The sequence below is a fragment of the Heterocephalus glaber genome, unplaced genomic scaffold, assembly GCF_053883595.1.
Source record: "Heterocephalus glaber isolate CG9 unplaced genomic scaffold, H.glaber_assembly_v1.0 deba00000122, whole genome shotgun sequence".
Taxonomy (NCBI): Eukaryota; Metazoa; Chordata; class Mammalia; order Rodentia; family Bathyergidae; genus Heterocephalus; species Heterocephalus glaber.
Window position 1 is genome coordinate 7,647,148 of NW_028258138.1, and position 14,620 is coordinate 7,661,767.

At 40.5% G+C, this 14,620-nt stretch overlaps 1 protein-coding gene across 19 annotated transcripts in view; it reads left to right on the forward strand.

The window, feature by feature from the left end:
* The window catches only part of Setd4 (SET domain containing 4), a 108,865-nt gene that overhangs the window by 29,356 nt on the left and 64,889 nt on the right, over positions 1-14,620 (forward strand). For 16 of the 19 annotated variants that reach the window (XR_015451725.1, XR_015451726.1, XR_015451724.1 and 13 more), the window contains 7 exons: positions 2,071-2,159; positions 3,616-4,045; positions 5,022-5,196; positions 6,712-6,793; positions 7,630-7,710; positions 9,631-9,754; positions 14,324-14,491. Coding sequence is in view for 16 of the 19 variants with exons in the window: in XM_087212565.1 (XP_087068691.1) it covers positions 2,071-2,159; positions 3,616-4,045; positions 5,022-5,196; positions 6,712-6,793; positions 7,630-7,710; positions 9,631-9,754; positions 14,324-14,458 (1,116 nt within the window). In the remaining 3 variants the exon portion in view is untranslated. Of the gene's footprint in view, positions 1-2,070; positions 2,160-3,615; positions 4,046-5,021; positions 5,197-6,711; positions 6,794-7,629; positions 7,711-9,630; positions 9,755-14,323; positions 14,550-14,620 lie in introns of those variants that run through there. The other 3 variants (XM_087212558.1, XM_087212587.1, XM_087212588.1) reach the window with 1 other exon arrangement.

Sequence of the window (14,620 nt, forward strand, 5' to 3'; positions counted from 1 at the left end):
TAGGCCAGTGAGAGATCAGCTTCATGGCTCACTGACTTCCCTGGCATTGTGTCACCAAATGAGACCCCGCTAGGAGGAGGAGAGAAGGGGTGTTGGGGTAGCGCAGTAGCAGCCTCTTCCACAGCAGTGAAGTCCTAATATAAATGGGACAGGGCAACTGCTCTCCTCTGAGAGTCTGTGTGCAGCGGGGGAAGGCGAGCCTGGGTGAGTGGGGGAGGAGGCCTCGGAGCCCGTCCTTAGGGTGCGTCCCCCTCCCCGGACCTGAGCCAGACCTCAGTCCTGGGGGCTTCCGTCTCTTCACCTGGACAATGGGGAGTTCAATGGCATAGGCCATCTCTACGGTCCATTTTACTATTTTCTGTGCTGTTTTAAAGGATTATGTAACACAATTTTCTAAATGCTAACTTTTTAATTTTACAGTTATTTAAATGTATGTATGTATTTATTTTATGAGGGACAGGGTGGTGCTGGGCAGCTATCCCGGGCTTTGCACATGCTGAGCATGAGGCCTGCTGCTGAAGTATACCCCAGCCTTTATGGTGATTTTCAGTTCCTCAATCTAATTTGTTTTAAATTCAGATGTATATACATGTTTTTCTGAAAGAATGGTATCTATCAGTGTTACAATTCTGTTATGCTGTTTTCTTATTATTTTTAAATTCCAATTATAAAATACACACCGCTTAAAATTTACCATTTTAAATATCTTTAAGTGTATGTACTCTTCAGTAGTGTTAAGTATATTCACATTCTTGTGCAAGGTTTTTATTTTCTTTCCCTCCCTCCCTACCTGCGTGCCTGCGTGCCTGCCTACCCTTGCTATATTCCAAGACCCTTTAAAAATTTTTATTGAGCTTAAGACAAGGTGTGCTAAGTCACTAAGTTGCCCAGATTTTTATTTTCTAGGGAAAGTCTAATTTACTTTATTCTGAAGCAGAATTTGAGAACAAGATATACACTTCTTATTTACAGTTTCTTCTGTAGGAGTTTTATTTAGATCAGGAAATGACTGGCAGTTGCTTCATGTGTACTTTCAAATGTGGCTTTTTCTTAAACTTTTTAAAAAGAGAGACATACTATTACATGAAATGCACAGATTTTAAGTGTGTAGTTTGAAGCATTTTTTGGTAGAAGGATCTATCCCATTCAAGATATGGGTGTATTAACAAGTGGTTTTTGGTTTTAATCAGAAAGTCAAGAAATGTAGAAGCTGGAAGAGTGATTTACCCAGCTTAATCTTGCTTTACAGATTCAGAAATCAGAAATTGAAGTCTGAAGGTCTTTGGCTAATATTTGTAACCAACTTAGATGGCAGTTAAAATGAAAGGAGGATCTTAGGTCTGTTTTTCAGTGCTTCATTTTGCATCTGAGCTTGTGTAACACTGGTATCTGGTGTCTGTTACTTTACTTGTTAAAACTGAAAACCATACTTTTGCAGGTGGTAGAATTAATCCCTGCTATGCTGGGTGGGCTGCCCTTTCTTAAGCTGGTGGGTACAGGTCAGGTGGCAAGGAGGCCATTGTGCTATCATTCAGATTCGACTGGGTACCATCTTTGTTTTTTGCTTTTGTTTTGTTTTTTGAAGTCAGAGTCTCTGTGTTTCCCAGGCTGGTGTTCCCAAACTCCTGGTCTCAAGTGATCTTCCTGCCCCAGCCTCCTGAGTAGCTGGGACCACAGGTGCAAGCCACTGTGCCTGGCTTCACTAAATAGATTTTTTTTGAGTGGCATCTGCCTGGTCCTCTAGATAACCCTGTTTTCTGGCACAAGAAAGAGGGGAACCAATGTGATAGGAGTCATCAAGGTGTCCCCACATTCCCTTCTGGTGCAGGGTTGACTGTGGGAGTCAGCCCCTCCTGAGATTTTACTTCCTGTTGGGGTGGTAGAGCAGCCTTGCCTGTGTCTGCCGACTCAGGCAGTCAGGAGCCAGGCTCTGAGTGGGCTCATTAGTGGCAATAGCTGGGTTATGGGGGGTTCTTGGTAGGTGATATGGGGTCAGGGACTTTATAAAACTCATACTCACAGGTCGTGCCCAAAGCATGACTGTCCTAAACTTCCTTTCTTTGTGGCAAGGAGGGACAGATGATTATTTCACTACCTGAGAGTTGCCTGCTCACCACGGACACAGTGATTCGAAGCTCTTTAGGGGTGTACATCGCTAAGTAAGTGACCCCAGCGTGCTCATCTGGTGCCAGTGCTTCTCCTTGAAGCCTCTGTCATTGACAAACATCTCGTCTCAGGCACGGTTCATGAACATCAAGCCTCTTGTCTAGTTATTAAATACCTGACATGAATGGAGAGGTTTTTTATTTTCAGTTCTAGGAAGTGAATTCATTGTTAACTGCATTTTTAACGTCTTTAATAGACTTCCTGGGATGGCATGTGAATCCTCATCCATCACTTACTAGAAAATGAAGACAAAATAGAATAATATATGTAAATCACCACCCAGTGCCTTGACTCCTGTTCTCTTCCATCATAGTAGGTCTTGACAGTTGTTCATTAACTATTTTAATTTCACCCTGATTGTCCTTACTCTAATTGTTCTTCAGCTATGAGGAGCTTTGACATTATGAAAGAATTCGGTTTTTTAGGCAGAGAAGAGAGGGGTGATGTGGGAGTTGAGAGCTGTTTTCTGGCTCGTGTGGTGGGGCTTTCATCGGGCACCTGTGAGGACAGAGTGAGTGAGAGCCCTCAGCAGAGGGGATTTCTAAATGATGAGGGCTGTTTCTTAACCGAAGGTAAGCTGTAGACTTCTTTACACCTGGCATGTTTTTGGATAAGGGTAATACAGGGTAGGCCTGATTACTGACAAAGCTGCTCCTGGGATTAACATTTTCAGAAGTTGAGTAGTTTCTCAGGTTTTGAGCAGAATATGTGGCAGTGTAGGAATCTAGACTTCGGAGGATTAATGAAAATTTTCTAAATATATTCATGTTACATGAGATCTTTGTATTGAAAGTATGCAAAGACAGAGATACTGTTATGCATAATCTGCACTAGAGCGGGTACATTCAGGAATGAAAGCTTTCAAACTGCAAGAAGCTATAAAGAGCACATTGGGTTGGCAGTCCACATTGGTGCTGTCTTGTACAACTTTCGGTAATGACTGTTTAACTTTCTGTGGTCCAGTGTGGTGGACACTGGCCACAAACGGGTATTGGTTTTTGGAAACATGGCTTATCCTACTTAAGAATTGAATTTTAAATATTATTCCATTTTAAATAATTCCAATTCATAGTACATGTGCCCAGTCATTGGTGTATTGCAGTGTGCAGCCTAAGCTTTTTCCCCAGCCATATTTTATATCCTTATCCAGTTGTAAGAAATAGATTGATTGCAAAAGCTCTGAAACTGGAGAGCAAAGTTGGAAGTTTTTGCAAAGATCTTGTTAGTTGGGTTCGATAGTCTGCTTTTCTGACGTAATTATGTCTTGTTCAGACCATGTGTATGTGGTGTACACTGGAGAGGAAAAGCTTTAAGCTGTCTTGGGTGCATGAAGTCAGCTTAGATTACTAAGATTACTAAGTTTGAGTACAGTCCTGGCACAAAACAAACCACTTGCCTTTACATATTTTGAATAAAAGTAATTTTTTAACCAGCTTTTCGTTTTACAAGGTGGAAGCCGCCTCCGTCTCCTCTGTTGGCTCTGTGCACCTTTTTAGTTTCAGAAAAGCATGCCGGCGCTCGGTCTGTCTGGAAGCCTTACCTGGATATTTTACCCAAGTCCTACACCTGCCCTGTTTATTTGGAGCCAGAAGTGGTTAATCTTCTTCCCGAACCTTTAAAAGCAAAGGCCAGAGAGCAGAGAGCTTCTGTGCAGGAGTTCTTTGCTTCCTCCAGAGACTTTTTTTCTTCCCTGCATCCTCTGTTTGAAGAGGCCATTGACAGAGTGTTCAGCTACAGCGCCCTCCTGTGGGCCTGGTGCACTGTCAACACCAGAGCAGTGTACCTGAGGACCAGGAGGCGGGACTGCCTTTCCCCAGAGCCCGACACTTGTGCGCTAGCTCCTTACCTGGATCTACTGAATCACAGCCCACATGTCCAGGTGAGAAGCTGACATGGAGATGCATGTTTCCTTTTGAGAGGCAGAATCCAGCGTGTAGAGACTGGGACTTTCGGTTGTCAGTGAAACCATTGGAAGAGATGCACTTGGCTTCAAGTAAATTTGTTAGACCAGTCTACCCCTGATCCTTGCTCCACACCCCAGTGTGTCCTGGCATGCTTTTCCTTTGCCCTGTTTCTCCACTCTGCCTGCAGAGCCCTCTGTTCTTCCCCCGAAGAGCCTTAACCATCAACCCATGCATGGTGCAGAGTCTTCTTTCTCCTCCCTTCTTCCAGACTTTGGCTGAAGTCTAGCTTGCTTTCCTTCCCATCCCTTTCATCCTTACTGACATAGCTGGCAGAGCCTGTATCTTCACTCCGGTCACTGATTGACTTCCCTCTTGCCCTACCAATCCTGAAATCTTTGAGATTGAGGGCTTAGTCTTGTTCCTTCTTGTATTCCCAGTGCTCAGAGTGGGGCCTGGGCCATAGTAGGTGTTCAGTAAATGTTTACTGCATGGATGAATGTTTGTGGGGAACAGATTCTGGGAATTCATGAAAGAATCTTACATAGGGAAACAGTCACAGATATCCTCTTCCTCAGCCCTTTCGCCATGTGGTGCATGTGGGAGATGCCAGCATTGGCAGGGCATGCTGGGTAAAGGCCTGACTGGAGGGAGAGAAGAATCTGTGTGGCAGCTCATCGGTGGCCCATTGGGGGCACATTGTGGACCACGTGGCTGGGATCTGAACCTGTGCCATCCCCTTGGTGTGACATGCCACTGTGAGAGGGCTGATACTGCCCTGCTAAGCTCCCATGCCAGGGAGAGGAGAGCTTAGGGAAGAGTCCTGCTGGGTTTCTTGAGCTTAGGCCAACCCCCGGTCTGTCTGCCTGTTACTTTTGTTGAATCACAGCAACTGTTATCCCAGTAGCCTGAGGTGAGGTGAATGTGTGTGGAAAAGTAAGTTTCTCATTGTAGGTAAAAGCAGCATTTAATGAGGAAACTGGCTGTTACGAAATTAGAACGGCTTCAAGTTGTAGAAAACATGAAGAAGTGTTCATCTGCTATGGCCCTCATGATAACCACAGACTGCTCCTGGAATATGGATTTGTTTCTCTCCGCAATCCTCATGCCTGTGTTTATGTCTCAAGAGGTTGGAATCAACTTTGTTATGATTGAGATAATATTTTTCCCATTAAGAGATAGTTATTTTTAGTTTGTTTTAGAAAACAGCAAAACCTTCAAACATCCTTACATATCGTTATGGATTCTGATTTCAGTGTTGAAGTAGAAACAGCAAAGCTTTGATTGATAATGAGGATAAGCAGAACCGAAAGATGTTTTATATCAGTAGGTCAGAAGGTAGAGTGAAAGTCTAGTAAAACTGCTAAGGAAATGAGTGTATTAGTGGAGGGAAGATATGAAAATATTGGTACTGAGGCATTGTCACAGCTGCTGAAGACAGGATATGACTAGGGAGCAATGAAGAACAAGTGTTTACTTAGCACCTACTGTACGTAGGACACCGCTAACCACAGAAGTAAGTCTCTTACTTCATCTTTATTTTTGGAGTTTAATGCCATGATCAAATGTTGATTTCATTTATGTTCTTTTGTGATCTAACATGCCATCTTCATTTATATTTCTATTTTAAAATAATCGTTAAATTCAGGAGAAGAAAAGTCCAAATTTAATATTAGAAACAATACATAAAAGGCTGATTTCCCCCACTTTGGAAGCAACAGCGAAGCAGTTCCCAGGTCATGATGAAGTGGCCAGAGATTCCCCAGTGTATAGTTTGAGGGACGGTCAGATGAATTTAGAAACCTGGCCAAGGCAGTTTAATGATAATATAGGCACAATAGTGATATTTCTCCTAATAGAAATAGAAAATTAGAAACTATACCTTGCAGAGTATTTTAGAAAACTACCTTTTGTTTTGTTTTGTTTTTTTTTTAAAACTAGCTTTTGAATTGGCCTCATAATTCAGAATCAAGATAACTTTAAAGTTTATGACTGCAAAATAGTAGTTACCAAATAATTTAATTTGAGCAAAATTACATTTTAGTTACTTTTCCACTCAGAAAGTAAAGTAGGGGCTGGGAGTAGGGCTCAGTGATAGAACACTTGCCGAACATGTTCAAGACTCTGGGTTTGATTCCTGGCACCACAAACAAACAAACAAAACAAAAACAAAAGAAAAGCCTTTCAGTGCCCTTTTCTTCTCAATAGCTTTGTCAGTTTTTGCGTATTTATTTTAAATAGTTTAAATAGTTTATGATTGGAATCATTAATGTCCAGACTGTGTTGAATTCTGCCTTTTAAAACTCAGTATTGCAAAACTTTTTCCTCAGGTTTTACAGAGCCTGTACTATTGTTGGTTGTTATTCTCCAGAAATGAGCATCATATCTTAATTCCCTGCTTCTGCTGGTTGAGTCACTTAGTGGAAGCTGAGCTTGTGGATCTTTTGTCCTCTGGCCTTGGAATTCTTGCAGCTTGTCCAGGACTAGTGGTCTCATTGAATTGGAGTGGAAGAGGTTTCCTTTGTGTGAATTAGAATCCCTTGTACTGTGACTTGATTGCTAATGGGAAGGAAAGTTGAGAAGGGGAGACATACCTTTGTCTTAATTCTACCCTAAATCTCTGATTTTCTTCTTTTTAATATAGAAATACTTGTTAGATATCTTCCATCAACAGATAAACAGATGAACAGAAAGATTGCCATTTTAAAGGATCATGGTTTTATGGAGTAAGTGTTACACTTGCCCTCTTGGAATTGCTCTTTCGGGCAATTCTCATGAACAAATTGACGTTACAGTTTCTGTAGGCGTCAGGCCTTTCCCGACTAGTATCAGCTGGTGTTTATTGACCACTTGCTGGTTGCAGTATAGTTGTGTCCAGTTTTATATCAAGGAGTGTGAAATACTTTAAAGACATTTATTTGGAGGATATAACATACAAGCTTGGAATACTAAATTACTGCAGCAAAGAGAGCTCTGTGTTCATTGGCGGGCCATGGTGAGTTTGTCCACTGTGTGGTCAGGTTGGGTGGCACTGGGCTATTGCAGGCCAGCCTGGTCCTTAGGAGAACATTACCTAGCATCATGGGTAAGTGGTAGCTGCATCACGGTACAGCACTTGGGGTACCTGGGTGGCTGAGCAGTTCCACACCAAAAGGGTAGGTGCAGTTTAAGTTTCTCCCTTTCAAATTTGGATAGTATCAAGTTTTAAATAATCTAGCAGTAGTGTGAAAGCTGCCTGGCTGTGGTGCTCCATGATAATCTGAATTCTTCCTCATTCATCTCAGTGTGAACTGTGGGTTGTGCCCTCTTCCTATGGCCTCTCAACCAACTTGTGCCTCTTGCTACAATTGAATGGAAAGTAGCTTTTTACTTAAAAAAAGGAGTATTTTTTGTTCCTTAGGATTTATTAAGTACTTCGGATTATTTATGTTTTTGACCTAGGTTGCAAGTAACAATGTTTTGAGGCCTTATTTAAAAAGAAATGTTTGACTCTTCAGCTGTTTTTCATGGTGTTATGAAATGATAAAATGACAGATTATTGCTATTCATTTTCCTACTTTAGAAATTTGACGTTTGGGTGGGATGGACCATCTTGGAGGTTACTCACAGCTCTGAAGTTGTTATGTCTGGAAGCTGAAAAATTGTAAGTTCCACCTGTGTTGGTCTTCACCTGTAGCTACAGTCTGGACATAACTTTGGGGCATATTTGGCTTGCATTCAGATACTCACCCTGAGAAGAGAAAGGCTTGTCATCCTTTGTTAGAGTTCCTTTAGTTTTGGGAGAGTCAAAAGTTATACACAGGGCCGGGGATTTAGCTTAGCGGTGCCACTGCACCTGCCTTGCAAGTGCAAGGTTCTGAGTCCGGTCCCCGGTACTAAAAAAAAAAGTTACACACAGATTTTCAGTTGGGGAGAGTGGAGGTCAGCCTGGCCAGCCCCTGAGTTGTTCAAGGGTCTAGGTAGACCCCTTACTCTCAGCACACGATATCTTTTTATCTTATAGACATGATGACTTCTATAACTGATATGTTTGCTTCTTTCCGTTGTAAAACTCAGGCAAAATTGTGGTCCACTCAAATGTGCAGGATGCTAAGACCCGTGATTCACCACTGACCCTTTTTCCTGGTTGTATCTTCTTACCTTTCCGTCTCTCATTTTTCCTTTGTCTTGTTCTCCCCATCATTCATCTTATGTAATGTTTTATCTTGTGTGATCCCATGTAAGTGTCTTTAAATCCTTCTTGGACCAAGATATATATGAATTTTTTTTCAGGCATTTTAGCGTAAAGTTAAATAAAGCTATTGATGTTTTCCAGAGGTCGCTCTCCTTCCCCTGAGTGACTTCTTACTGGCTGATTATTGTGGCAGGCAAGGCATGTGGCCAGGATTCTGCCTGATGTGGGTCTGTGTGCCATGTCTGCCTCCCTAAGTGAGGCCTCTCACTTTGTAGATTCCCAGTTTCTTTGAGTCTGCCGTGGGGATAACTGCTCTCTTAGGTCATTGTGCAGATTACATAAGGCAATGGTTATGCTTGAAACACTCTACCGGGTACATAGTACTTTTCTGCTTTCTTTCATGACAACTCCTGTGTTCCTAAGGTGTCTGCCGACTTCTCTGAAGCTGAAGACTTTTAAGTCATGTCCCTGTTGTGTCTTTTGAGCTGTTCTGAATTTCTGACTGGTGTGTATACTTCCACTCTCATGATTTAGAGGCCATCTTCCCTTCCCCTTGTAAGTCACTGCCACCACTTTCAGATTCTCTGCATCCACAACCTACCCCTCCATCCTCCTCCCCCTGGCTACTGCTTCTTCCTTGTATATAGATTTGCTCTGCCCCTTCTCACACAGCATCCTACTTTGGTTCCCTTGTGCCTGCCCTAACACCTCTGTGTTCTTCTGCTTTTGGGAAGTTGGCTCCACCTGCCCCTGAGCCCATTTCTGGCAGCCCTGTGTGTGTTAAGGTGGGTGACCAGCATGGAGAGAAAGGCTTGGCAATAGACTCCTCCTTCCACATGTAGAGCAGTTTGCTGTGTGAAATGATTCCAGGTTGTCACCTTTCAGGAAAGACTTTACTTGAGAAGGAAACTCTAGGGCCTTACCTCCTTTTAGCTGTGGGCTTGCCTTCCTGCCATCTCTTCCCTCCTGTTCTGTCTTTTGGTTATTCCCACAGTTGGTGTATGTGACTTCACTTACTTGTGTGCCAGGAACAGAGTTGTGATGATAATAAAATTCAGTCTCTGTCAGCAAAAAGCACCTGATCCCCTGGTTTTTCAGTTCTGGTTACTTTTTTTTTAGTACTGGGGATCGAATTTGGGACTTTGCACTTGCAAGACAGGCACCGGAACCACTGAGCTATATCCCCGGCCCCTGGTTACTTCTTCTTTCATTTATTCCTTGACCTTCCACAGGAGCTGCCAATGGCATGGAGGTTTTAGGAAATCTCCTTATGGAAAACTTTTATTATGCTCCCATAAGAATAGGAGAGTCTGTATATTGTGTTGCAGTGTGAAAATTGTCTTTATTTTTTAAGAAGCCTGATGAAATTATTAAACATTCTGGTTCTAGTACTTGCTGGACAAAAGTACTTCTTGGAGAAGTAATTTCAGATACAAATGAGAAGACAAGTTTGAACATAGCGCGGAAAATGTGTTATTATCTCATAGAGGAGACTACTGCTGTGCTTCAAAAGGTATGATTCTGGAATATTACATCTTTTTAATTGACAGGTAAAGATTGTTTATGTTTACAGGTGCAACATGATATTTTGATATATAAATATACCGTTACTGTGGAATGGCTTTAATCAAGCCTTGTAACATACTTTGTACTTCACATACTATTTTTTGTGGTGGGGAGATTTAAAATCTACTTTCTGACCAATTTTCAAATGTACAGTGTACATATTGTGACTAACTGTGGTGACCATGAAGTACAATAGATATGTGGAACTTACTCCTCCTGTCTTGCTAAAATTTTGCATCCTGAGGGCCCAGGAGGAGGCTCCCCGGCCACCATTCCACGGCTCCCAGGGCAGAGGAGGTGAGCCAATCCCAGCACCCAGGAGGAGGCTTCCCGGCTGCCATTCCACCACTCCCGGGGCAGAGGAGGTGAACCAGGTGGGCGCCAGCTGCACCCCTCTCCCCCGTGGAAATGAGAAGACACGTAAACAAGCCTCAAAAACAGACTTCCAGATCATCTACAGCAACCCCAAAGGGAAACGAGATGGAACACTCTGATACTCAACTGGCTGGACTCCCTGAACTGGCAACAAAAGAGGATCTGGAAAAAATGAAATCAGAAATAAATTCTCAGATAACAGAAGAGATTGTGCCCATAGTGCAAGACATGATTAATAAATCTAGAGAGGACACAAATTAAAAAATAGAGGAGCTAAAGAACATGATGGAAGCCCAACATAGGAAACAAATAGAATCCATAAAACAGATACAAACAGATTTCCAGGAGATTAAAAACTCCATTGAAAGTCTATGCAGCCAAATGAACCAATGTGAGGACAGAATTTCAGATATAGAAGATAAGATTGCAATTAGTGACCAGGAAAAGAAAAATTGCTTTAAAATTGTAAGGGACCACAAGAAATCAATCCAGCAGCTGCTAGACAATGCAAAGAAGAATAAGATAGGACTGATTGGAGTCAATGAAGAAACAGGAGAGAGTGCAGATGACATTAAAAAACTGTTCACAGAAGTGATGGCAGAAAACTTCCCAAGCAGGGGAAAAGAACCTGACATACAGATAAGTGAGGCATATAGGACTCCAACTAGGCTTGATCAAAAAAAATCTACACATAGGTATATAATAGGATTCCAGAAACCCAACAGAAGAACAAAATTCTACAAGCAGTGAGAGAAAAGAAACAAATCACGTGCAAAGGAAAGCCCATCAGAATCATAGCAGACTTCTCAATGCAAACCCTCAAGGCAAGAAGAGCTTGGAGTGACACATTTCAAGCTCCAAAGGAAAACAGCCTCCAACCCAGATTGATGCACCCTGCAAAACTATCTTTCAAAATTAATGGAGAAAAAAGATACTTTCATGATAAAGAGCACCTTAAGAACTTCGTGAATACCAAACCAGCACTCCAAAAAATATTAGACAATAACCTAGGAAAAGACAATGAGGATCACAACCTCAGGAAGCCCAGCAGAATGAATCCGTTGGGCATGACAAATTTAATGCAAAGGGGGAAAACCCAACAAAAAGAAAAAGTCATGACAAGGCTTTAAAAACTTTTAACTTCATCTCCCTAATGAGTATATAATTCAATCTTGTTATTGTGTATTATTCTGATTCTAGTATTGTACACGTTTCCTTGTGCTATACTGGCTATTTATCGTCTTCTTGCATCTACTTTTTAATTGGATTGTCTACTAATGAGCTGTAAGAATTCTTTATATATTCTGGTCAGAGCTTATATGCATTGTAAATATGGTCTGATTAAGGACTACTTTTCATTTTAATGATGTCATTTAAAGTTCTAAAGTTCATTTATCAATTTTTTTCTTTTATTCATCATGTTTTTTGTGTCCTAGGAAGTTCTTGTCTACCCTAAATTCATAAACATTTTCCCTTACAATTTCTTCTTCAAGTTTTATACTTTTAGGCTTTCTTATTTAGGTTCATAGATCCCTTCAAGTTATTTTTATGTATGGAAATAAAGGGTTGAGGTTAATTTATTATATACGGATACCAGGTGTTTTAGTGCCATTTGCTGAAAACACTATCTTTTCCTCTGCTCTTAAATTGAGTTTATAGTCTATAAAATGCTAATGTTAAATAATCTTTCAAAACTCGGTGGACCATATATGTGTGGTTCTATTTCTAGTCTAGATTCTCTGTTTTATTCCAATGATTTATATGTCTTTCTTTACCCCAACACTGCCTTGATTACTGTAGCTTTAGAGGAAGTCTTAAAATTAGGTACTAAACATCTTCCAACACTGTTTTTTTTTTTTCTTTCTTTTTCTTTTTACTTTCCTGGGTCCTTTCTACTCCTACATAACTTTTAAATTTCAATATCCATTTCTTCATTTATAGCAAGTATACATACCCCTGAATTTTTATATATACCTTGTGTTTTCTAATCCTGCTAAATTCAAGTACAAGTTCTAGGGGCTCGTAGAGATTTCTTAGTATTTTCTCTGTAGATGATCATTTCTTCTGCATATAAAGATTTTACTTCTACCTTGCCAATCCTATCCTAATTGTGTCATTTTATTGCCAGACTATTTTTTGGTTTGGGCCTATGTTTCAAAGTTAAATGGATAGTTGAAGAGTAGGCCTATCTACCCTTGTTCCCCGCCTTAGGGAGAAACCATTGTATCTTCTCCATTCATATAAGGCATTTTTGTTGGAAGTATGGAGTACATGTCTTTGATCTGTTGAGAAGGTTCTGTTCTACTTCTAGTCTCCTGATAGCTTTTACCATGAACAGTTGTAGAATTTAGTCTAATACTTTTTCTCCAACTAGTGACAGGATCATATGGCTTTTTCCTTTCCTCTGTTAAAATGATGACTTTTGGGGATGGATCTTCCAGTGCTGAACCAACACTGCCATCCCTATAATAAAACCACTTTCTACATCCTGCCAGATCTGACTTCTAATAGTTTGTTTTGTTAAACAAATTTCTATCTATGTTTATACTTTTTTCTCTTATTATCTTTATCCAGTTTTAGGATTAGGACAATGTTAATTTCCTAAAATGAGGGGAGAAGGGTTCCTTCTTTTTTCTGTTTTAAATGTTTGATATAATTTATCAGTTAAAATGTATATGAGCCTGTTGTTGTCATACAGGTAGGTTTTCAAGCTAGGAATATAATTTCTTTAATAGGTGCTATTCAAATTTTATATTTCCTCCAGAGTTAGTTTCGTTAATTTGTCTTCCAAGGTACTTCTTAGAAGTAGTCCAGTTTATTTCAAAACAGATTTTTGTAATATGCTTTCTATAGGGCCGGGGATTTAGCTCAGTGGTTTTGCCGCCTGCTGCACAAGTTCGATCTCCGGTACCAAAAAAAAATGCTTTCTGTATCCTTTTAAATTCTGTAAAATCTGTGGTAATGTCTCCTAGATCTTGATACTCTAATTTTAAAAATATATAATTGATAAGTGGGAGGGGTAGGGGAAAGGAAAGAAGGAAAAGAAAAAATATGAGAAAAGGAAAAAAATGAAAACAAAGTCCTTGCAAATAGGGAAGGGTGGAGGGGGTGAAGGGAGGGCAGGGGAAGGGGAAAAAAATAAGAACCAAGAGACTCCTGTAAAGGTACAAGATCCCAATGATGAATGCAACTGTATTTTATACCTAAAATGTACCAATAAACTTAATGGGGGACCAAAAAAAAGAAATTTTGCATCCTTTACCAACCTCTCCCGTCTCTCTCCCAGCCCCAGTATCTGGTAACCATTGTTCTGCTCTCTGTTTCTCTAATTTCAACTTTTTTTTTTTCCCTGTGCATATATGGGAAAACATAATTTTGTCTTTCTGTGCTTGGCTCATGTCATTTAATACAAAGTTCTCCTGGTTTATCAGTGTTGTCACAAATGACAGGATTTCCTTTTTTTTTTTTTTTTTAAGATTGAACAGTATTCCATTGTATTTATACAGCACATTACCTTCCTTCATCCAGTTCGGGGGCCCTTAGATGATTCCATATCTTTGCCTACACCTTTAAATAATTAAATATTATTAGCTAGAGGTGTTGCCACTTGGGAGCTAACGCGGGAGGATTGCCGTGAGTTAAAGGGCAGCCTGTACCACTTAGTGAGACCCTGACTCAAGAAAAAAAAAAAGGTTATTGCATGATTTCTTGCTACTAGATTTTTAGTGTTCTTTCCTTTTTATGCTTTAACTTTGCAGTTGTTTTAATTAAATGAGAAGTCAGCTCATTTGTATGACTGGGATTTTAAAGTCATTTTAATGAGCGGTGAAGACACTGTGAACAAAGTCAGACATAAAAGGACAAATACTGTATGATTGCAGTTGAGGTCTCAGCACAAGCCATTTCCTAGAGCGAGAGAATGCAGAGAGGGCTTGGGGCAGAGGGAATAGGGTTATTGATTGTTACACAGCTTGTGTGTGGGATGATAAAACAAGTTCTGAAGATGAATTGTAAAAGTGGTTATAGAACAATGTAAATGTATTTTATGGTACTAAATCGTGCACTTCAAAATGTTTAAATGGTACATTTTAGATGTGTTTATATTTCACTATAATAAGAAACAATTTAAAATAACTTCCAGGTTTCTCACATGAAGGATGAAAAAGTGTCTTTGATAAACCAGCTCACTTTGGTGGAAACGCTGAGGATGGAAGAGCTGAAAATTCTCAAGGCCTCTGCCGAGACCCTCAGCAGTTTGCAGACCACTCTCACCTGACTTCCCTTTAGATGGCTTTGATCACTTCCTGTGGTGGGTGTGACTGAAACCTTTTGAAAGTGTAGTTGGAATAAATTGATTTTATATGGAATCACTGACAGTGGTTGAATGGTTTCTTATTAAATAGCTAGGTACTTAACCCTTTTCCTTTGGCTTTTCCAG